The 23,315-nt window shown below is 44.0% G+C and overlaps 2 protein-coding genes across 2 annotated transcripts in view; both read right to left on the bottom strand.

The window, feature by feature from the left end:
* Positions 1–316: 316 nt before the first annotated feature.
* Positions 317–4,340, bottom strand: mafaa (v-maf avian musculoaponeurotic fibrosarcoma oncogene homolog Aa). The gene has a single exon (XM_051377234.1). It carries the CDS (start codon positions 3,324–3,326, stop codon positions 2,391–2,393), a length of 936 nt encoding a protein of 311 aa, XP_051233194.1. The 5' UTR covers positions 3,327–4,340; the 3' UTR covers positions 317–2,390.
* A 6,750-nt stretch (positions 4,341–11,090) lies between these two features.
* zc3h3 (zinc finger CCCH-type containing 3) overlaps positions 11,091–23,315 on the bottom strand; it is a 63,037-nt gene continuing 50,812 nt past the window's right edge. The window contains exons 9-12 of the mRNA XM_051377222.1: positions 22,824–22,955; positions 15,645–15,808; positions 15,392–15,549; positions 11,091–11,360 (exon numbers count right to left, since the gene is read on the bottom strand). Of these exons, the coding sequence (XP_051233182.1) occupies positions 11,329–11,360; positions 15,392–15,549; positions 15,645–15,808; positions 22,824–22,955 (486 nt within the window). The 3' untranslated portion in view covers positions 11,091–11,328. The remainder of the gene's footprint in view (positions 11,361–15,391; positions 15,550–15,644; positions 15,809–22,823; positions 22,956–23,315) is intronic.

The following is a 23,315-nucleotide window of genomic DNA, read 5'->3' on the forward strand; positions in this document are numbered from 1 at the left end:
CTCCTTTAGATTTTCTTCTTTCTTTCACAAATATGAACATCATTATTTTCTGGCTCTATTAGAATCAATCTTTTGGGAATATTATGGATTTAAATCTATTTAACGGGCTTCTGTTTTTTATTCCCTGCATTCGTTCAGCAGCGAGGAGACTCAGCTGGCCTAAAATAAGAAGCAACATCCCAATGTATGACATTCTTACATAAAACCAAAAGCTTCAATTATTGAGGAGCAGGAAGCCTTTTTTGTTTGTTAGTTAGTTATTTTCAGAATAAAAGCGGTGTTCCTGTAGCAATGAGGGCGGCAGCAGTCCGACAGGTTTTGGGACAGAACTTTTTATTAAACATTATGAAAACAAGATTCTCAACAACGTTCCACTTTGTAGGTTTTTCACTTGTTGACACGTTAATTGAATAAATATAGAAATTATATGTACAGATATACATTTACAGCACTGTGCAGAAGTTGGCTTTTCCTTTTTTATCTCCCCCCTTTCTCCCCCACCGCAGACTCCTTTCACATCGAATTAGGATTTATTTTTTTAGACTGCACTTGCTGCAGGAAAAATGACGAAAATTTGAGGTTTTATTAACCCCCCCCTCCAAAAAATAAATCGAATTTAAACAAAGAAAGTTACTGAAGGGAAATTGTTTGCAGAGATTCATTTCCAATATTCCTTTTTCTGTTCTTTTGGCTGAAAAGGTCGCACATTTTTTTGGGAGCATTCAAATAAAAATAACATTTATTTTCGCATGTATTTGTTATTTTTCTGAGGCGGTTTGATCCGAATCCAGCCTCTCTTCCTGCAACTCCTCGCCCCCCCTCCCCTCCCCACCACCCCCCAACAGGTAGGCTCAGCATCGGGACACTTCTGCACAATATTGCACATATATCTAGGCAGCAGAAAACACACGAACCAGGGATTTCTTGTTGACAGAATAATGCATCGAGTTACTCCAAGAACAGTAAGCTCTCTACCAGCGGCCAAAGTCTTCCTCTTTTCAAACAATCAAAGCATCCTCCTATCAGACACAAGACCTCATTAAGACACCGGGCTGCAGAATAAACCCGCAGGCCCTAGAAAATTTCGTCTACAAATATTCAAAGTAAAAAACCAAAAAAAGGAAAAATAAACCCATTAAACTAAATCATTTTAATCATCAGGTTGGTGCATAGAGTTTTAGCAGCGAATGCAGTCCTTGTCCATCTAATGAATGAGGCTTCCACCCCCCATCTAATTTACATCCAGGTTCTCAGAGAGTAACAGATCAAAGGTCCTATTAGTAGAAAACAAAACGTTTGTCCAGTTTGATCTCTTCTTAGTGCAGTATAGGCTCGCCTTTGACATTACACATGTTCAGTTAGGAGGAGGATACCATAGACGATTTGCATGCTGTAACATACAAACATTTGTATTAAGACATGTCGAATAATCCAAGCAACAAAAGCAGTTTTTCTTTAAAAAGAGAGAAGGTAAAATAACACAGTTAACTGTTTTTCTCTACACATTATGTACAGGTGGAAATAAATACAGTCTAAAATCTGGCTCAGTTAATCTCTTTTTGTCGTTTTTCTTTTCCTTTTAAAACAATAGAAAAATTGATTGAAAATAGCAGTTAAAGACGCATCCATGTTTCGCAGTATAGCAGATTGTTGCATTTTTGTCCGCAGTCCTTGCACCTCTCTTTATGTTGGGGGTGGGTGGAGGAGAAGGGGAGGAGGGTGGGAGAACATTTTTGTGGCTTTTTGCAAACCCAGGCCTTTACTGATGGCAGAGGAGGATGGAGAGAGAGGAGGAGGAGGAGGAGAAGCGTTAGAGGAGGAGAGAACCATGGGCCATGCTTTCCATACATGTGGAAGGATTCTGGGAAGATGACTGGAGGTTACCATACATGTCCTGCATGCAGGGTTGCAAATAGGGATGGGAAACTATAGACTTGCAATATTGAAAGGTCTCTTCTCTGCATCCCGGACCGCCTCACTCTCTCACACACAGTCTGTAGAGCTTTCTGGAGCCATGAGAGAGGCGGCGTATTGCTTCTGTTTCAGTCACTCCCCCCCCCCCAGGTTTAAGACAAAATCACCTCTGAATTAAGACAGTGAACGTTAACTGTGAGATTGGTTCAATAAGACCTCTGAGCAACCACAGAGAAGTCTCCAGGCTAAGTGATCCCATGTGCTCAGCTGACAGGTCGCAGTGAGCTTACAGAAGTTTAGCCGAAACATCTTTAAGACTCAAAAAGCGCATCTAATGTTTGTTTGTTTACTTGTCTTTCTGTCGAGGGAATAACTGTAAACAAAACACAAACGCAGAAAAATATAAATTAATGTAACAAGGATGTTTAGGTGGGGGTGGGGGGGTGTAACTCAGAGTCTATGCTACAGTCAGTCTCTCACATGAAGAACTCGGTGTTGGCCTGTTTCCCGGACGGATCTCTCGTGTTCGCGGGTCCGCCGGCATTGTAGGTCCGGCTGGCCAGCTTCTCGTACTTCTCCTTGTAAAGATCCCTCTCCTTGGCGAGGCGCGCCACGTCCTGCTTCAGCTGCTCCACCTGGCTCTGCAGGGTGCACTTCTCGGTCTCCAGCATGTGCCTCTGCTGCACGCGTTTGAAGCGGCAGGACTGCGCGTAGCCGCGGTTCTTCAGGGTGCGTCTCTTCTGCTTCAGGCGGATCACCTCCTCCTTGCTGAAGCCCCGCAGCTGCCGGTTCAGCTCCCGCACCGTCATGCTGACCAGCTGCTCGTCCGAGAAGCGGTCCTCCAGGCGGGCGTGGTGGCCGTGGTGGTGGTGATGGTGGTGGTGATGGCCCTGGTGATGGTGGCCCGCCGAGGCCGTGGACAGGTCCTCCCCGACGTACTGCTGCCCGCGGAAGCCCTCGTAGGCCTGGTGGTGGTGGTGATGGTGGTGCGCGTTACCGATGAGGGCCTCCACCGCGTCCTCCGGGGTCAGGTTGAGCGCCTCGGGGTTGATGTGGTGCTGGTAGCTGGGGATCCAGTACAGGTCCTCCAGCTGAGGCTTGCCCGCGTTGCTGTGATTGTTGTTGCCGCTGCTGTTGTTGCTGCTGCCGCTGCTGTTGACCCCGCTGGTGAGGCTCTGGTTGGGCTGCGCGCCCGGGCTCGGGGCGCAGAAGCTCGGCGAGGAAGGCACGGAGGAGCAGGGTGTGCTGATCGGGGTGGAGGACAGAGAGCCCGACGGGAGGCGGTGGCAGTAGCGGTCGGCCTCCGGCGGCTCCTTCTTCACCTCAAACTTCATCAGGTCAAAGTCGTTGACGTACTCGATGGCCAGAGGGCTGTTGGGCAGCTCTGCGCTCATGGCGAGGTCGGTGGCCATTTCAGTCCATGCGACGACTCCTGCCCTCACAGCCAAACCGACGGCGGGCAGCCCTCTCGGATACAGATTGCGGAGAGGAATAAAAGCCTGTGTGGTGTATATATAGACACACGCACACGCCCGGTGCGTGGGGCTGCTGCAGGGCCGGCGGGTGGGTGGAGAAACTTTTTAAGGCTGCTCGTCCCTAAGACAACTTCTATATATAGTGGCGTGAATATACGTATGCATGTAAATGAACTTGTACACCTGCCAGTTCGCCTCCGCTCGCTGCTCTTGTTGACAACTTATCCCAGGTCAAATGCACGCTTTAATACCAGGAGCCCCCGGGGCGGCTGAAACTCGAGCCCGGTGAATTTGGAGACACCAACCTGTCTTGTCCTCGCTTCACCTCTGCAGCCTACTTGCCTCCTTGTGATTTACTGTCCCCTCGGTTCTGCTCGATCAAGTAACACGAAAAGGTTTCGTCTCCTCCTCTCGGTGCGTTATAAATATTTTCCAAGCATCCTTCTTCGCCTCCCGCTGTTTACAACTTGATCATGAAGTCCCAGGCAGCGGGCTGGAGTCACTGCAGCATGGCCCGGATACAAAGTTTCTCACACAATCAGCTCGGACGGTGTGTGACAGTCACAGGGCGGACGCGCAGGCGTGCGTAAAAGTGTGCCAAAAAGGTCCCCGGGAATCCAAAATGGAATGGCACGTGCAGAAGTTTTGAAAGTTCAGATGCATCAGAGGTTAGTCTGGAGCTGCAGGTAGTGCTCCTGCTGGGAGGGACAGGAGAGTCTGGTCCCCTGGTGTTGTGGTCAGTCCAGATATTTGATGCAAGCAGCGGATTACTGACAGCTTCGGTCCCCACGGTCCTGTCCCCCCTCACCGGGGCGCGCTGCTGACCTTACGTGTTGACTGTGTGTGTATTATTATGCAAGAGGTGATCAATTCCAGTTGCTTTTCTCTCTAAAGGCCCTCTAACTGTTTCTAAGAGCTCCACGGTGCAACCACGCAGTGTCACTGAGGCGCTGGAAGGCAATCCGCTCTTATAAAGACAGCGTGCCTCCCCCCCACCACCCCGACCCTCCCACACAGAGGTGTGACGGGCCAATGGGAGGAGATCACAGCAGTGCATTTGCATTCTCCCACAGCAGAGCCCTCCACTCCGGCCGAGCGGAGCCGAGCGCAGCCGGAAGCGAGCGAAGCGCGCAGGGAGAACAGGTGCAGCAGATCCCCCCCTCTAGTGACCGAGCAGGTGCTACTGCACGGCGGAGCGGAGTAAGACGAGAGCTCCGCTGGTTTCCCAGAGAAAAAAATGTTTACTCGGAACAGAGGAACAGTTTTCACCGTTTCCAAACTGTGTGTCAGTTCTGTAATCAGGCTGTCAGGCTGCGGCTGGATTTCACATGGGATTAAAATATCTTCCAGGTTGTTAATTTACACATTTATCACCTTATAGGGACTTAAAGGAGAATATAGTTTAGACTCTTAGAGACTTTGTAATGATCTTCTGCATCATGAAGACATTTTAATCTTTTCTGAAATGAGTTTTTAAACTTTTAATCGCCACAATATTCAAACGAACTTTTCTGTCTTTGCAACTCATTTAATATTTCATTTCTGCAATAAAGCAGCCGGTTACAGAAACACACAGTGTTCTTTATGCAGTAATGTTTGCTGATATTTTGTGACCAACCACTGCAATCAAATTTACACCTTTGGCCCCTAAAAAAAGAACAATTGAGGTTAAACTGAAGTTATTTATCCAAATCTGCTGAAGAATAAAATGAATATGACTGGTAGCTGTCAGTGTGCTTCCACACAGTGAGAGGAACACATGTAGAGGAGGAAACCCAGATAATACAGGATAAAGTTATAGCAAATTAATACAATTATACTTTTAGACTTAAATATGTATAAAAATGAGAGAAAGAGCAGTATAAAGTCTTTTACTGTATACAAACTGTAACTCTCAGAAATAAGCCAAATTAAAAACAGCTTATAGTATCTGCTTTACTCTCAGAGGAAGCCCGAGGAGGCTTCTGACACCACAAACTACCAATCTATCAATACTGATCGATGGAAGGCCGCGCGCCCCCTCCGCCACAAAAATCAATGCGCATTTCCGCGAGGCTGCGAGGAGGCCGCGTGTGGCTGCGCGCGGGTTAAGTATGATTGGATAGTCCCGGCGGTGGTCTGCAGGGTTTTCATTCGCAATTAACCACAAATTGCATCCCGTCTCATCTCCGCGGATCGACGGATAATTAAGCCCCGCCGCGTGGCTCTCCATCCTGGACGCATATGTCTCTTTTTCCTGCAGGGAGAGGCTTTCAGAGGGGGGGGTAAAGGAAATCAGGACGGTTGAGCAGGATGTCGATAGTATCATGTGAGCAGGACTGTGAGCAGGGACACCGCCTCACCTGACCCGTTTAGCCCTTTCAGCAGCGGCAGCCCCCCCAGAGTCCCATCCAGCCCCCGATATGTGAGTGATATATGTGCGGGATAAAGTGCCTATCTGCGGGATAAAGTGCCTATCTGCGGGAAAAACAGGTGGCAGTAAGTTTAACTTGGTCAGATGTGAACGGAAAACCTTGCGCAGCTGCTGAGCTTAACTTCCAGTCCGAAATGGCCATGAAATACGCCCCCCCCACCTTCCCTCAAATCTGCTGGCGAGGATGAAAAGAAGAGTATGAGATGAAGGGACGGAAATCATATCAAGGTATTTTAAGTTTAGGTGCGCTAAGTCATTAGGAGAGGGTTTTTTTTTTTATCAAATAAGCAGGAGCTGGCCCTCAAACGCAAAGCTAAGCAGTCCGCATTGAAATGGCACACTTAAGAAGATCTGCTGTGGTCCATTCATTGTCAGGGGAAGGGGAGTGTCTGCGGCCGAGGGCTTGAGACATAAATTTTTGAAGTCAGGGTTTTCATTGTGCCTTTGCATATTGGGACTTCGCTGCAAGTGCAGTTCTTCCGATTTAAGCAAAACGGACATCAGCAAGGTGGAGGATCGACGGCGGGCTTTTGAGCCGGCCGCCAGGCGAGCTTTGAGCCAAGGTAGCCAGCATCCAGACCAAAGAGAGCGGCTCCAGGAGGTGGCTCAGGGTTATCTGAGGCCTGGAGGTTTTTGTCACCGCCGTTAAGCCACTAATGCTGCTGTGGAGGAATCAGCTTTAATTGTGTGGGGATGTGACACGCACGCATGTGCGCGGACGCTGAAGTTAACAGGGAGGCTTACTTTAGAAATCAGGAGTTTCACCACATGTAGGAGGCCCCGCTTGTATAGAAATCATGTTTGTTCACCAGAGTGATAAAAAGGTTTTTGGTCTCGAAGCAGCAGTCGTTTTGACTACCACTTCTTACGGTGGGACTCACCCAAGTCATTGCTGAGGTCTGGGAACAGGGTGACATTGCGAACAGTATGTGCAACCGTCAAAGACTGGACAAACCCAACATGATGATTCCAGCAACATACACAGATTTTTGTCTTGACTGTCCGAGAGGAACACACAGCCGAGTACATAGAGACAACACACTGGGCGGTTCGTAGGCGATGACTACTGAAACACAAGAGCTCATTCATTAAAACGAGCCTCTCATTTATACTGCAGTCAACCCAGAACGGGGAGAGAAATATGTTAAGATGCAGAGTGAGGTGGACTTCAGCTGACTGTGGCTCTGTGTTATAAATGAATACTCTTTTATCTGTGGTAGGGATGCACTACCGATACCAGCATCGGGTCCCATACCTACGTAGCTCATGTACTGTCGATACCACTGTACAGCAGCCTAACCTTAGTTGAGCAGGTAGGTGGAGGAGAAGCAATGTCAGCAGTTCGGAGGTATTTTAAGCAGCTTTTACAACATTAACAAGATTTAGTTTCTCACAGTCAGAAAGTGAGGAACATCTGATGAACATAAAACATGTTTTCATCAGAACTGTAACGATATTATTAAGTACTCAGTATCAGCAAATACCCCAAAGTAAGTGCTTGTTATTATTTGGTCCAAAAGGTGGTATAGGTGCATCCCTACTCTGTGGTGATCAGGAGGTTCTGGACAAAATCGTGGTGGGCCGCTACTGTTCCGGGTGTGAGTTAATCTGCCTGTGGACTGAGCTGAGAGAACTTCTACCCACAGTTTCTGCAGGTTTCAGGTTAAATTTAAGACTTTTTAAGACCATTAAAGCAATTTAAGACCTATTTTTACGTCCATACCGTTAAAAACGTACAAAGGATAAAAAGGAAAAGCGGTTTTGACTCCATGTTTCTTTCATTTTGTAGTTGTTGGTTGTTTGTCAGGATTGTCTTGACGTTGCAACCAACCAGAGACCAATTACAAGTTACAGTGATTTTTTTAGAAAAGTTTCTTTTAGTTGTCTTTCACTTATCAGTCGATTGTGTCTAGTACAGGATGGTTTAATTGTCTGCAGTCTTAACTGCCCAATTTCTCCCAGAGGGCCGCTGTTCTTTAACTCCAGAGCTTAAAGCGAGTCCCACTCTGCCCCTGATCAGAAGACAACTGGAATCCTTCTACACTGTATGAGTTTAGCTCCCGACGGTCAACACCAACTGACCCAGACTGAAACAACTTGGTCAGATCAGTCGTAACTATTATCAGCCCATCACTCAGAAGGTGTGTGAGCAGTCAGACAGGTTGTGAACGAACAGTACAGTCAGATCATCTAAACCACTTTAATGGAGGTCGAACTGAAGGTGAAATCCTAATAATCCCTCATTGCAAAGACAAACTGTGTGCATACATTAGGACTGCAGCTAACCATTATTTTCATTATCGATTAATCCATCAGTTGTTTGGTCCATAAAATGGTGAAAAAGGGCAATCATTGTTGATGAAAACCCAAGCTGACTGACATTCTCCACAACCCCAAAGATATTCAGTTTACTGTCATAGAGGACGAAAGAAACCGCTAAATATTGGACATTTGTTCTAAAAAGTAAAAAGAATGACTGCCTGTAAATGGGACCGGGCTTTGAACTGAAGTTTTACAATATGTGATCTGTGGTGACCTGTTTGTCTTTTCCAAACAACCTTCCCCACTGATGATTAGTAAAGTCAGTCTATGAAAATAAGGTCCAACTGGTAATAAACTGGAAGATCCCTCAAAGGAAGTAAAGCTCAAGAGGAGAAACCTCGTACAACACATGTACCACGAACACACGCAATCCAGGTCTTATTAACTCTCCAACACACAGTGAAGAATCACAGTTGACCTTTCTTTTTGTCTGTGCGAGTCTCCGCGGACAGATGATTTCTCTCCCTCCGTCTTCTCTCCGTCTCGTGCGCTTTTACTAAAAATTGAAATATTGATCTTAATTAGAGTTTGCCGAGCTCAGCAGCTCGCGTTGAGGGTTTTAGACAAGAGGCAGCAGACATCTGTCTAAGGCACTTACGTCTTCAGCGCAGGAGAGGAGCGACGTGGGTGAGGAGGAGGAGGAGGAAGGGGAAAAAAAACGTGTGGTGAGAAGAGAAGAGTGATGGCTCCCTGTCTCCTGCCTTTTCTGAGAAACATGTCGAGCTCTCCGTCTCCGCTCGCCGCTGTCAATACATCTGAGAGAAAATCGAGCCAAACACACACACGCACACACACAATTCAAATATCTCCATCCTCACAAAAAGTATTCAACACCGTGTCACTGGCAGCATGTGACCATCTGTACATGAACTCAAGTTTTCCAAGTTCCAATCATCAACTGACTGATCTCTCCTTCGCCTGAGGTCGGGTTCACAGTAACGCCGATACATTTAGAAACGCACACACAAGCTGTTTTAATATTCAAAGTGAGCTCTGCTAAAAGCTAGAGAGACTGGAGACTCCCTAAAGTCCCATACAGCAGTGGGAATAAGGAAAACTAAGATTTTCTGGGAAAAAATGTGACTGTTTAGCCGAGTACTGACACTGTAGAACCTCTGTGATCTCATCCTGTATCACTACAGCTGATCCTGTTAGCAAGGCGTAGCCACAGACGAACAGTGTCATTAAAGGAAGAGTTGAACATTTCGGGGAAATACATTTAGTACAGAGGACGTGAGGACAAAGGTGAGGAAACACGCTCAACAAATAAATAAAATAAAGCTCAAAAATGAACTCTACACAAACAGAAATGTGAATGTTTTAGGGGAGCTAAGTGGTGGAACTATTTCTTGAGGTTGCCAGGTTTGGTGCCATGGTGCCTGTACGGAGACTGTATCTGGCAACAATAGTAGACGAACTGCTCATCAAGAAATAGTTCCTGTTAATGAGTTAGCTCAGCTGGTAGAGCATGTGCTCCACGTATCAAAGCTCAGTCCTGACCGCAGTGGCCCGGGTTCGATTCCAGCCGGTGGCCTTTTGCTGCCATCCCTCCCTTTCCTGTCATATCTTCAGCTGTCGCTATAAAATAAAGACATAAAAATCCAAAAATATGAAAAGTCCTCGTTTTTCAAACTTGTGTACATAAAGTTTATGTGCAGAAACACCAGATGGTGGCCATTATGGAAAAGTCTCCTGTTTGCCAACCAAAAGAGAAGGAAGAAAAAGTTTCAACTTTTTAGATTGTCTTTGCCTTTCACAAAAAATATCCCAAAACAAATTCACAAAAACAAACTGAACAATCCCAGATCAGACCGACGTAAACCATGTTTTTCTATGCATTAGAGTGAACGTAAGGCTGGGAAATCAACATCACTGACAGATATCACACTCAGTCCCCCTGTGTATCACAACGCCTCAGTTAGAAAGTGTGGTAATGTTGTTAATATGAGGCTCTGCACTCACACAAATAACACTCTCACTTACACACACTACACACACTACACACACACACACACACACACACACACACACACACACACACACACACACACACACAGAGTGTATTAGCAGAGGTCTGGACTCTGCAGAGCGGTGGATGAGTTTCTCGTCCCAGCATCCGGTGTCCCTCTCAGACACATACGAAGAGATGAAGAGAAATAAATAATAATAAAGACAAAAGAAGGATGGAGGTAAATATTTGACAATTGCTTTATTAGTCAGCTCCCACTAAGTCCACCCCCCCTCCCTCAAGGAATTTTGTTTTGCAATAGTATGAAAAAAATAAAGTTTTCAAATGCACCCACACTGAAAACTTCAGTGTTGGGGAGGCAAATGATGTCTCAGACTGGATGAATTTTTCTAGGGAAGTCGTTAGCTGACCTGATAGACAGAAACATGTCTCATCAACATCTAAGCCTATTTGAGAACCAATACTCGAATGTGCTGTTGTAATGTCAGCTACAGGTAGGTACTGGTATCGTCTTCCAACTGCAGTGACCAAATGACCACGTCGACTACAGATCATATCCTGTAGTTAAAAGGCCGTCCAACGATGAATTACTGAGGATTTTATTTCTTGTTAATGGAAGAAAAAGAAGAGAGAATAATGTGCTTTTAAATGAACTGTATACTTTAACAATGTATGAATTAAAACTATAGTAGTTTTAATACAAAACAAAAGAAGGACTAATTTCTGTGTGCATGCATTCTCTCAACACACACACACACACACACACACACACACTCTCGCAGCATGGTGAGCATGAAGTCAGTCCACTCGTGTCTCTTCTGCAGGCTTTAAAGTGAGGGGCACTGCTGCTTCTGTCAACACCTTCCCAGTGAAAACTCTCACAAACACGCTCGGGTCATGTGACGACACGGCCGCTCCCAAACAGAAACACACTCGCAGCCTATAAACACTCTCACGGCACTGACTTCACATGTCAAAAAGAGTCTGAGAAACGGCACACGGTAAGAGTTCATGTTTTATTTGTCCTTTTAAAATGTACAAAGCCTGATGAGAAAATCCGTATTGCAAACACCCAAATTGATATGTAAACAGATTTATATAGAAAATTAAAACTTTCAGGCCCTGAGTGATAAAATGCAGAGGGAAGAGACACAGACACACCTGTCAGGACAAACCTGGAGCACAGAAATAACTGATAAGCGTTTTTCCTTCCAGGGCTGCTGGATTCTGTAGTCTCACAGCCGAGGCTTGATCTGCAGTTTTTTCTCTGCGGAAGAAAAACAGGGAATTTAAATGAAAAGACGAGTATTGGCAGAAATGAAATGACAAAAAGGCAAGGTGTGTGTGTGTGTGAGCGCTCATGTGTAACTGACTCAGATCTACTGTGTGTTGAATCCCGCTGAAACGCTGAGTGATGACATCTCAACTGATGAGTAAATGAGGAAGAGAACGGGACAACAGGGATGGATGAAGGTGTGTGCACAGGAAGTGTGTGTGTCTGTGTGTGTGAGGTCGCCGTCTGGCAGTGATACATTGCGTCTGAGCTAATTTATGCAAAGTGAAGAGGAGCTTGTTTGGCTGAGTTCCACCTTTAATGAGGCTCTGGGCGGTGCAGCGTCATTAGTAATACTTAAGAGCACAAACCGACCGGACGGAGCAGGCGGAGGGGGCGATGAAATGATCACTGCTTCACCTGTGTGTGTTTGTTTGTTTGTTTGTTTGTGAGTATGTCTCAAGAGAAGTGGATCTCGACCTCATTGGTGTCACTGATGCACTTCAGGGCACAGGCGTTTGAGAAGATGTAGTCCGAGGATTCAGCCTGAGAAGGATTTTTCTGTGCCTTTATTTGAAGACAGATGGGAAACGGGGGGCGAGAAAGAGATCGAACCCAGGCCGTTGATGTAAAGACTTTTTTTGGGGACCCCATTGAACTCCCTTCAAGGACCCCAGGTTGAGACCTGACCTAGAGTCTGTCAGTCTAAAGTTCCCGGAATTCAACATGACATCTTCAAATTACTACAAAGATATTCAATTTACAACGAAGACAATGACCGGAAAGCAGCAAGTACCTCACAGCTGGAACCAGACACTGTTTGGCATTTGTGCTTGACATGTGACTCAAATAACTGATCTGTTATTATCAACATTGTTTAGTTTCTGTTGATTGAGTCCATCACAGAGCAAAGACACACTGTACGTGGCCAAAAGAATTCACAACTACAGCAGGTTAGAGTTTCTAACTGTCCTGACATAAAGCAGTGTGGACAACGTCCCACAATCCCAAGCTCCAGTGACAGGAGACACTTTCTTGACATAAAAAATGCAGTGGTCAGGTTGTGTCTCAAGTAAAGATGTCTAAAAGGTAAGGTTTATATGAGCTTGGGTGCAATTAGTAATTCACTTTCTTTGGGATATTCAAACCAAATGCTGTTGATTTCAAATAGTATTCCTGGTTAACAACCACTCAAACTTCCTCTGGTTGTGTCAGCTCTTAACTGCATGCACTTATTTACGTACTTTGTATTTTTGCAAACATCTTCCAAGTTTAACACCCCACCAACAGTTTTGACATTTCTCTCCTTTTTCAAGTGTATTGCAGTCCTAGAAAGTTAGTCTACAACTTTCCAAGGACCCGACAGACACTACTGCACCTAACTTTAGAGGATCTGGATGTGAGCAAATTGTCCTTCCATACTTACCGGATATACACAGCAGGCCTAAGAACAAATGCCAAAACAAAGATAAACTCATGAGGACACGCAAAAACATCTACTGCAACAATATTATTAGAAATGCAGGCTGTGAGCACTGTATGTGAGGGGGGGAGGTCAGAGGTCAAGATGACACAGGTCAGGTCAAAAGTCCTGCTCGTTTACAAGCAGAGAAGACTAAATATAAACCATGAAAGAGAAGAAGAAGTAACTCCTGAAAAAGTAAGAGTGACAATGTTCATGAGATTTCTCACCATCCAGCAGGAATATGATGAAACTGCCACAATGGTAGGTGCAGAGTGAGTCCCAATCCAGGTTGAGTGGACAGACCTTGGTTTTTAGTATATATATATATATATATATATATATATATATATATATATATATATATATATGGTTTCCATTATTATATCGTTTGACTATGGAAATGTTACACATTACAGAAAAAGGAACCAAACCGGACTGAGAAGAAGAGACTTCGGTCAATAGAGGTGAGCACCAGTGTCGACAAGGTCCTTTACTCTCACCTCTGGAAGTTTCAGGCTGCGACGTTCCCAGAAGCAAAAACTTGGGTCCTGAGTCCAGGAAGACTATTGAGACCTCAAGGAAGTTCTGGCAAACCGTCAGATGACTCAGAAAAGGCAAGGCTTGGCTCAGGCTGTATCAGGGATATTGTCGAGCAGTGGAAAGAACACTTGGAGTAAGCCCTGAACCCAACCAACACGGCCTGTTGTTGTCCAGCTCATTACAGGGGTCATGGGAGTTTGCCCATCCAGTCTGGACTTGGAGAACTGAGCCTACAACTGAGTCTCATGGGGAGTCATGTGAGGGGTTCTGTGGGAGAGTGGTATATTACTACGAGCCATCCATTCCTTAGGTAACCAGAATGAGAGCTCGGGATTCTCGGCAGGGAGTCAAACATGTTTTCAGTGTGTGCTTGGCTCCACCAGGGTTGTCTCCCGTCACTGATTCTGTTTCGGATTTTCATGGAGAGGATCTCAGGATGCAGCCGGTGGGACGAGAGTGTCCGGTTGGAGGACCACAGAATTGCGTCCTTGCTCTTTGATGATGATGTGGTTATGTTGGCTTCATCCAACCGTGACATCCAGCACACGCAGGAGCGGTCGGGATGAGAGTCAGCACCTCCAAATCAATATTAGATTTTCTCTTTATAATTTATCTAGAAGCTGGTTAGGTTTGGGAAACCCCTGGATATGTTAAGTCAAGAATGAAATATAGGACATTATAGTATTTTTTTTACAAGTGGATTTAGTCTTTCAAATTACTGAAGCTATGACTGAAACAACTCATTGGCAGAATTCAGCACAAAAGAAAATCGACCCAAATCTCAGAGAAATGACTAACTGCAGAGATCAAGCTGTCAAGATGAGTTTGATGATCCATGTTCAGCTTTTCCACTGAAGCAGATGTAACAGATCTGTTGTCTCTCAGCAGTTGCAGTCTCTCGGGACCTTTTCATTTTGTTTGTCAATGAAAACAACCTCTGCCACCTCTTTAGCAAAGAGAAAATGCAATCCTATTTTCATGAGCCCTGGAGAAAACCTGAGGACCAGACCTTATTTATTTAAGGACATTAAAGACAAAATTTTACAGATTTTAACCTGTGGTATCATGTGATCATATTAGTCATTGGATCAGGTGAAAATATAGTAATTATTTTGTTTTAAAATCAGTCAAATGAGACAGAAAATTAGAACATTTTAGGTAATGTGGTGAGTGGTAAAACTGGAATGTTGCTTTGCAGTGTCAGCCAGCATGCATGTGTGTGTGTGAGCAGGTGGATGGTCAAGCCGGGTGGGAGGAGGAGGATGGGGGAGGAAGTTGGAGGGGGGAAGGCAGCCTCTCCTAATCCTCTATCTGTCAAGTCTGTCAACAGAGAGCTCAGCTGTGCCTCCGTCCAGCCCAAAACCTAAATATTATTACCTCTGTCCTCTGAGCATTATTACTCCTCCCCAGAGCATAATCACACTCACTCTACAGCCAAGCTCTGATCATCATTATCTGTCTGCGGCTCAGACCAACCACCACTCCCCCCTTCTCATTCATTCAGACCTGATCCTGTGGCTTTCATGACTAACACGATCCTTCCACAAAACATCTCTGGACAGTCAGCACTTTAAGATACATTGATCGATCTTAAGATACATCCTATGTTTCACAACCTGAATGTCATTTTCTTAGTCTTTCCCAAATATTTGACTTGCCATATCTGGATATGTGGAGTCCAACAAGAGCAGAAATAATAAATTAAATGCTTATTTGGATGTGAAAGTGGAATTGAATGCCTTCCTAACGTCAGTTATAATCCCTGAAAATCACAAAATAAGTGTGTGAACAACTATAATACGTACGTGGGTAAAAAGTCAGCAATTAGATGAGACAGAAAATACTGTATAAAAAAATAAACACATTGGTTTTTTGTATTTGTAAAAAATTACTTTGAATGCTTCATGGACACTTTCTCTGGTCGGGGGTCTCTTATGGTCTTTCCATGTCATAGAGTTTTGTTTTGTGTAAACACTGGGACACTCTGAGTGCTTTAGGTGTGTTGATAATATTTTGGTACCTTTAACCTGTGAGGTCTCAGTCAGCAGTGTGTCCGGTGCGTCTGCCTCCTCTGGGGAGCTGGAGAGGGAGATGAAGGATGGCAGCGCCAGGGGACCTTCGGTGGGCGTCTGTGGAGCTGCTTGAGAGACCTGCGGGATGACGACAGACAGGCAGGGCCTAGAAGAGAAGAAAAAATGTTAAAAGGTCAAAAAGGCTTCAGATGATGATTCTTGTCGGTTAGGAGTGAGCTCGGTACAATATGCTCCCCTGACCTCTTGGAGTGCTCCTTCGTTCGGGCTCTCTTGGCTGGGGTGGTGGAGGTGCTGCTGGTGCTTCGTTTGGCTCGTTGGCGGTGCTGCAGCTTACAGCGGGCTCCTCGAGGGCAGGATCCCGTCTTAGAGAAGTCTGGACACACCAGAGTGTGTTTCTTCTTACACTGATGGTTAGAGACAAGGAGATACAAACACAAACTCACATGCTTCACTTGTAACAGCTAACACAAAGAAAATCAGAAAAACTGCTGATGCTGCTGATTCAGAAAAAGTCAAACTGAAAATAAACCCTTAAACTACAGCTTAAAAAAAGAGTAGTTCGCATAAGTCGTTTATGTATTACATGTAGCTGATTCAACACCTCAAACACAGTAAATGAGCTTCACACTCACTCACACTGTGGCTGCTATTCATTAACTACTCTAGTTCAGAGATGCATGATCGGGTATGAGGGGAAAACATTTCCGTTTTCCAGCAGACAAATATATTTAGGAGTTTATTGAGTGCTATGAAGCCATTTTATAGGACCAGCTAACCAACAAACCAACTAAACAATATTTCCTCATAATCATAGTAGCCCTTTCCAAATGAACCAATTCAAAATTGGTTTCATGACAACACGAGTTTAGCATTTTTTAGGTCCAGTAAAGTCACATATCTAAACATGTTCAAACCTTTATGGGAAGCTTTAGAGTAGAAAATCTTATATGTTTTTCATTCCCTCTTTTGTGACAGCGTGTCAAATAGGCAAAATAAGGACTTATCATGATTAGGTACTTTATTTTGTTATATTATTACATCCACCCTCTTGTGAGTTAATACTTTTGTAGTTGTAAACAACCCCCAAATTTAATCAGACTGTCTAAAGTGCTTATTTGGAAGTGAAAGTGGAAGTGAATGCCTTCTTAGTGTCAGTAATAATCCCTAATGCGCAGAAAATGAGTGTGCAAACAACCACGAGTTAAAGTTGAAGTAAGACGTCTGCAAAATCGAATAGATGTTTACAGCGGACAGGTGTTTACAGACAGAACTCACTGTATGGAAACTTTAATGTTTGGTCACGTTAAGTCACACAAATGAAGTTGGTGAGTAAAATGTTAAAATCAATAAGGAAAGGATAGAGTATCTCTCAGAAGTAGTAAAAGTCTTTTTTTTCCCCAAATACCTTTTGCTACTTCTGAGAGACACTCTTTTCTTTAATGTGCAAGTTGAGCAAGTGGGTTACAGTCAGCGTCATTCTGGGAAGTATTGTGCATGAGAGAGCGAGCTTTCACATGCATGTTTGCAACTGAGTGTGTATGACAGTGTAATACGGGTGTAAATTGGTAGCTTCATTCTCCACGAGATCCGATCCCTCCCACCTGTCAGAAAAGCTAATTATATTCACTCTGGGGTGCAGGCTGCGAGGAGTGTGTGTGTCTGTGTGTGTATAGGGGTGAGGAGTGCGGGACCGGGAAGCAGATTGGTCCAGAAATAGAGTGTGTATCAGGGGGATGTGTGTGTGTGTGTCTGTGCGTGTGTGTGTGTGTGTGTGTGTGTGTGTGTGTGTGTGTCATTGTGTGGAGGGGAGAGGGATGTTGAGATCGATTTTCCAGGACACTATGGTCAACTCTCTCTGGAGTACAGCAGACCTGACTTGGTGCCATCACACCCATGTTCCCGCACCCCTGGGTGCCAGGGCGGCCCAGGGTCAGCTTGCTGTCAAATGTTTCTCTGGATCATCTTATAGGGCTGCGGTTTCGACACCACATTTCGCTCAACAAATCAGGTCTGCTGCTGGTGTCAGTGATCATTCATCGTTTTATATTTGGTATCTGACATCACTGCTGAGCCGGGTCACGGTCAGGTCTTGGTTGTGCTGAGAAATACACTAGTATTTATCATTTATTGCCCTGATGTTGTGAATTGTAATGAATGATTTAGGGGTTCCGCTTAATATTTTTATTTTATGATCATGAATTTAATTATTCTCAGTTATTTTCTTTCCAATCTACGCTACAGTGATCCACAATTAATACAACTTCACATTTGGAGCATTGACTGTGTTGCATCAAACTGAACCTTTCTTATCAACAAGTAAACCGATTATAGACATCTCTCGAGCTGCAAGAATGAGTCTATTAATCCATTATACGTAGACTATTTTACTTAACGCTTAATTGTTTTTTGTTTCTAGTCAAGAAAGAATTTCCACATTCTCTGGTTTCAGCTTCTCAAATCTGAATATTATCTGGTTTCTCTGATGCTCTATGACAGTAACCTGAATATGTTTGGGTTGTCAGGACGTCACCCTGGGCTTTGGGATACTGTGATCAACATTTTATGGCCCAACTACAAATCTATTAATCGAGAAAATGATAGACAGATTAAGTGATAATAAAAATAATCATTAGTTGCAGCCCAAACACTCTCTGATTACATAACTGTGGCTGTTGACCTCAGCATTTTATCACAAAGGCAATATAGAATCGTTACTCCATTTTCTATGGAAGGATAAACCCTTTATTTAGATTGCAAGTTAATGAGGTGTTCTTATTATGAAAATTTTACACTGATACATTGATTTGACGTAAAAAAAAAAAGTATTTTATGTTCAACAAAAAGTTTGATTGCATCCTGTCAAAGATGGATGTGTAGTTGTGGTGATTTAAATAGTGAGCAGAATTCTTATGATAACCCTTATATCCATAATCATGCAGACCACATGCAGTCCAATGTGATGCGTAACAAGTGCACAGTATTAATTGTAACTTTGCAAACTTAAACAGATATTGTAATATATTTCATAGTAACATCAGAAGTGCTTATACCTCTAAACTTACAGCTGATGCACAAACCTAAAATGTTTAATGTGGCTGTGCCAAATTAAAAATGTGATATTTTCTAAAAATGCGCCAACTCTCCCAGATGTCGAGAGACAAGTGTGACGGAACAACAGGAGTTAACAAAGCTGATGCACTTTCTGTGAAAGTGAAGGAGAAATTGACTGTAAAAGCTCAGTCCACTCCCCACAGCTCCATACATCCTCATTTTCATAAAAAGATAGAGAGAGAGAAAGAGAGAGAGAGACAGCAAGCTGGGAAATGGGAGGAAAAAGCTAAAGTGGACAGAACATCTTTATCCCACACCAAGTTAACAATTTTCCACTTGATTTAAGGAATGCTGGGATGTCTCTGGGGCCTATTAGAGAGCTCTCTGCTGGGCCAAAACCAGGAGGAGTCAGCACATTTACCAAGAGACTGAGAGAATGAGCAAAAGAAGCAAGAAAGAAAGAGAGAGGGAGGGAGGGCAGGAGATGGAAAAGACAGTAAAATAAAAAAAAGGACATCACACGCATTTACATCTTGGGCATTAAGCCGACACTCTTGTCTAGAGCAACTTACAGTGAGTAGAACGGAACAATAAATGAGCTCAGGTTGCTCGGGTATTAACACAGAGAGAGTAATATTAAGAAAATGAAAGTTCACGCTGTCACTAGATCTTAGGTCGCGTTCAGGCAGACAATTGCACTCCATCAAAAGCAGCCTCCCCCATTCATTTCAATGAGTGCGTTAATGCAGTGGGGATGGGACTGAGTCCACGCAAAATGGGCAATCAAATATGTGTTGACCTGACGATGGTCCCGATGGAGGGACGGTGGAGAACCACTGGAAGGAAACAGATCTCGCAACGTCACTTTCACCACTTCTAGCTCGTCGCCGTGTCAGCGCTTGTAAGCTAGCAAGTATGATGCTCATCAGAAAAAAAGTAAGCAACCTGTGACTCTCTCAAACAATTTATTTGACGTTGTGGCAAGCAGAATGCGTTATTTTCGCCATCACCACCTGAATGTGGTGTAACACACAGCGACACCGCTGCAGAGAGACATCTGTAAACACACTGGATATGTCCTACAGGCAGAAAAAGTAGAACTGTAGCCAGACAAGTTTGCTGGTTTTCTGAAGATGCCAATGATGGCAAAGAATAAAGGCCTATCCTGTAATGACGAAGGGTCAAGATGCTGATAGTGTTTTAAAGAAATCTACGGGTGTAAAACAGAAAAGTGCAAGTCAGATGCATTTTCACTGAGGGCTGTCTGTTAAAAAGCCTTGTCTTCTGCTCAAGTTCAACTTGAACACCCGACAAAGAATGGAGCCAACTCTGCCAGCATGCACGTACTCTATGTTTTACATCTGCATAGCAGGAGTAACTCTCAGTAGTAACGTGCATGTGTCCATGTGCAGAGAGACAAACAATGAAAACTAGCCAAAGATTTCCACAACACTGAAATTGTTTTTAACTGTTCTGATATACGCTTGGAACACAAACTGAGAATATATACGTAGACGGCATTGTAAAGTCCTGGTTTAAAGTGAGAAATAAAGAGAAAGGGGCAAAATCTCACATTCATTAGGCTAAACAGCCGATCAGACAGCCCTCTGTCAATGTCTGCAGCTGAAATGGTTTCAACACGCTGAATCAGCCTAATGGACGTTGATAAGAGCCGATAAGAGATTACTATAGCCAAACCTGTCAACTGACAGTTGGCCACAGACGCTCAGTGACGCCTGATGGCGACTGTCGGCCTGACGTGTGAGGAACCTGGGAGAAAATGCAGAAAGTAATTAAAAACTGCTAAAAAATGATGCTGCAGAGAAAAGAAACGAGAGGCACAATTAGGGAGGCACAGACAGATCCTACGAGGTGGAGGGTGAGCGTGAGACAAAGCCAGGATGGAGGCGAGGAGCAGACTTAACCCCTGAGCTGCTGGAGTGTCTGCCTGCCTGGCCCATAGTGCCATCCTCAGCAGTTTTCCCATCTATAATTACTGCCTGCTATCCATCATAGAGCCACCAGAGCCTCACAGCGCAGCGCTCCATAAACACACACGCACTCAGGCACAAACACACACAAACTCATGCACACACACAGGGGGAAAATCACAGACCTAAGCACTTCAGCTAATAGAATAAATATTAATATCCCTTTTGTTTTCTATATCCTCATTTCCCCATGCACTATTTAAATGAGGTCTGACAGTGTGAAAAAGCATCTGTTTCACACTCGACGCTCAAAAACAAGCAAGGGGGGAGGAGGAGAGAGGGGGAGACAAAGGGAGGCAAAAACAAGAGGGGGGAAGAGAGGGGAGTGGAGTGTTTGAGGTGGATGTGGGTACAGAGTGTGAGGGGGACTCGGGTGTCTCGAGTCATGTGTAGGTGGCTCTCTGTTACCCATCAGGCCCACAATGTGTCACTCAGACACTACAGTTATGCCATTATGGACCGCCACCCCCTGCAGCTGTTCCTGCCTGTGTGTCACTATGTACATGTGTGTGTGTGTGCGCAGGAGGGGATTGGTTACCAAACTACTTGTTTACCTAAGCCTCAGTTTAACTTCAGTGGAACTGTATACATGTTGTACAATATAATTATACTTTCAAATGGAGAACACAGCTTAGACAAAGAACTTAACAGTCCAGTAATGGCTTCAACGCAGCGCTAAATAAAGAATCTAGTGAGATCAAAACAACATGAAGTCCAAAAGACAAAACGGTCAAAACAGTGACGTCTCGTTTCAATTCTTCCAATCAGACACAGTGATACAGGTTAAAGCTGTGTGGAGCGTCTACAGGGTTCCCACTCTGTAGACGCAAAAGAAGTCATTTTCCAGGATCTTTTTTTTTTTTTGACAATTCGGTCAGTGTTTATGGGACACTCAAAGCACTTGGCTGCTTTCACCACAGCCGATTTCTATGCATCTAGACTTGATGCCAAAAGTTCACTGCAAGTCTCCCGTCTGACATGGTAGCCGGAATGAAAAGGGAGAAACTTTCTGTTACGCTTTGCATCTGATAAACTTGTTTAAAGTGTCTGTGTAGCTTATCCTACCAACAGTCAAGTTCTAAAGAAAATACACACCTAGGTTTATCTAGCTGATCTGAGCGATACAATTCAAGTTTTACAGGTCAACACAGATTATTTCCAGGATATCTGGTCATTTTAATCTATTTCCAGGTGTTTCCATGAGTGGAAAACTAGTCTCTAAATTTCCTGGTTTTCCAGGTTTTCCATCTGAATGTGGTGTCACACTTCACACCAGTGTCCACAACCTTCATCTGACCCAGGCTGAACCCTGCTCAGATGCCGCCTGCCTTTGTTGAACAGGTGTCTATACTTGGGGTAGACTTCATCATCAGAAGAGTTTCATGCTTAAAGGCCTCTTCCACTCAAAAAATCAGTGTTTCTTCTTGTTCCTACAGAGTGATGTTTGAATGTCTGTGCAGAGTTTGACTCTAGAAGGATGTTTTTACATTCATCTGCTGAGAAGTGGAAAGTTTCTCTGAAAAGCTGATTTTAAGGGGCGTCACACACAGTTTGGAAGTTAATCCTGATTCAGTATGCAATTTATACAGTGTGATGTAGACAGTTGAAGCCACCAGTGCACATCCACTGAGAATGGACAGAGAGACATCTTCTGTCCAGCAGGAAAAATATTCAGATTCTGAAAGTCTTAATGAGGTAGAAGGAGTAGATACCTTTTTAATATTTTAATGTGGAAATTATACTTCTTTTTGTGGAAAAAGCATATCACACACACATTATTGTTCCAAGCAGACTATTTGTATATGTCCTAATACATGTCTGGACAGGATCTTAAAGTGTTAGTGATTTCCAGAAGAGAAAGAAACAGAGGGAGCGAGAGAGAGGTTTGACAGGTTTGCTCCTGTGTTAATGTTGTTTGCTTCGGCCGGATAAAAGAGTGCTCTTACAGTATAGGGTTGGGTTTTTTGTCATTTTATTTTGTCAATTTCACTGCTCTTTTTCAGCGATCTAACCCAGTAGCACAAAGAGGCCAACAACAGCAAAGGCAGACTATTTTGATTCATTTTATTTTGTTTCTGTCGAGATTTAATGAAGTGTTTTTTACGATGAGTTAACAGGGCAATTAAGCTAGTCTTACTTCAATCATGTTAAAAGAGAAACTTGAATTCAAAAGGTGTAGGGTTGTATTTTCTGTTTGATGTGGAAAATAGGTGTAAAAATGTTTAAACACCTTTTTTAGTTCATTTATAGCTAAGAAAACTTGTGAAATTTGCCATTCACACACATCTCCCAGCTGAAACCACTAATACAGTCATAATGGCTCTCTGACACACTGCCTCAGGTTGAATGTATGTGTGTGTGCATGTCTGTGTGGTACCTTCTCTCCCTCTGGACAGTAGCCTTTGACAAAGTCCTCACACACTTCAGCTTTGCGGGACACGTAGACGTGACTGTAGGGACAGTCGCTGTTGTTACAGATTCCCTTCAGGAAGTAGGAACACACCGGCATCTGGAGAGAGTCAGACACAAATATGTGAGCCATCTGAACCTGAGAAGTTGTTCATAGTGTTTGACAAAATATTCTAATTAGAACATAGACTTACAGGAATTTGTGGGAAGTTGAATAAAATCTCTGACTTTATGTTAGGGTTAAAGCTGGGGTAGTTACAGACTTCTTCTATGCTCCTGGGACTGCCCCAGAACTCAGAGATTATTGGCAAAATGTCCAAAAGGAGATTGAATTGATTTTGGGTATCAATCTGACTCTGACTGAATTGAGCACCTTTGATTCTTGGCAGTCTTCCTGAAAACATACAGTGTCAGACAATATCTTGAGATATCTATTAAAGATTTGCTTCTGATAGCAAAA

This window comes from Dicentrarchus labrax, unplaced genomic scaffold, assembly GCF_905237075.1.
Source record: "Dicentrarchus labrax unplaced genomic scaffold, dlabrax2021, whole genome shotgun sequence".
Taxonomy (NCBI): domain Eukaryota; kingdom Metazoa; phylum Chordata; class Actinopteri; family Moronidae; genus Dicentrarchus; species Dicentrarchus labrax.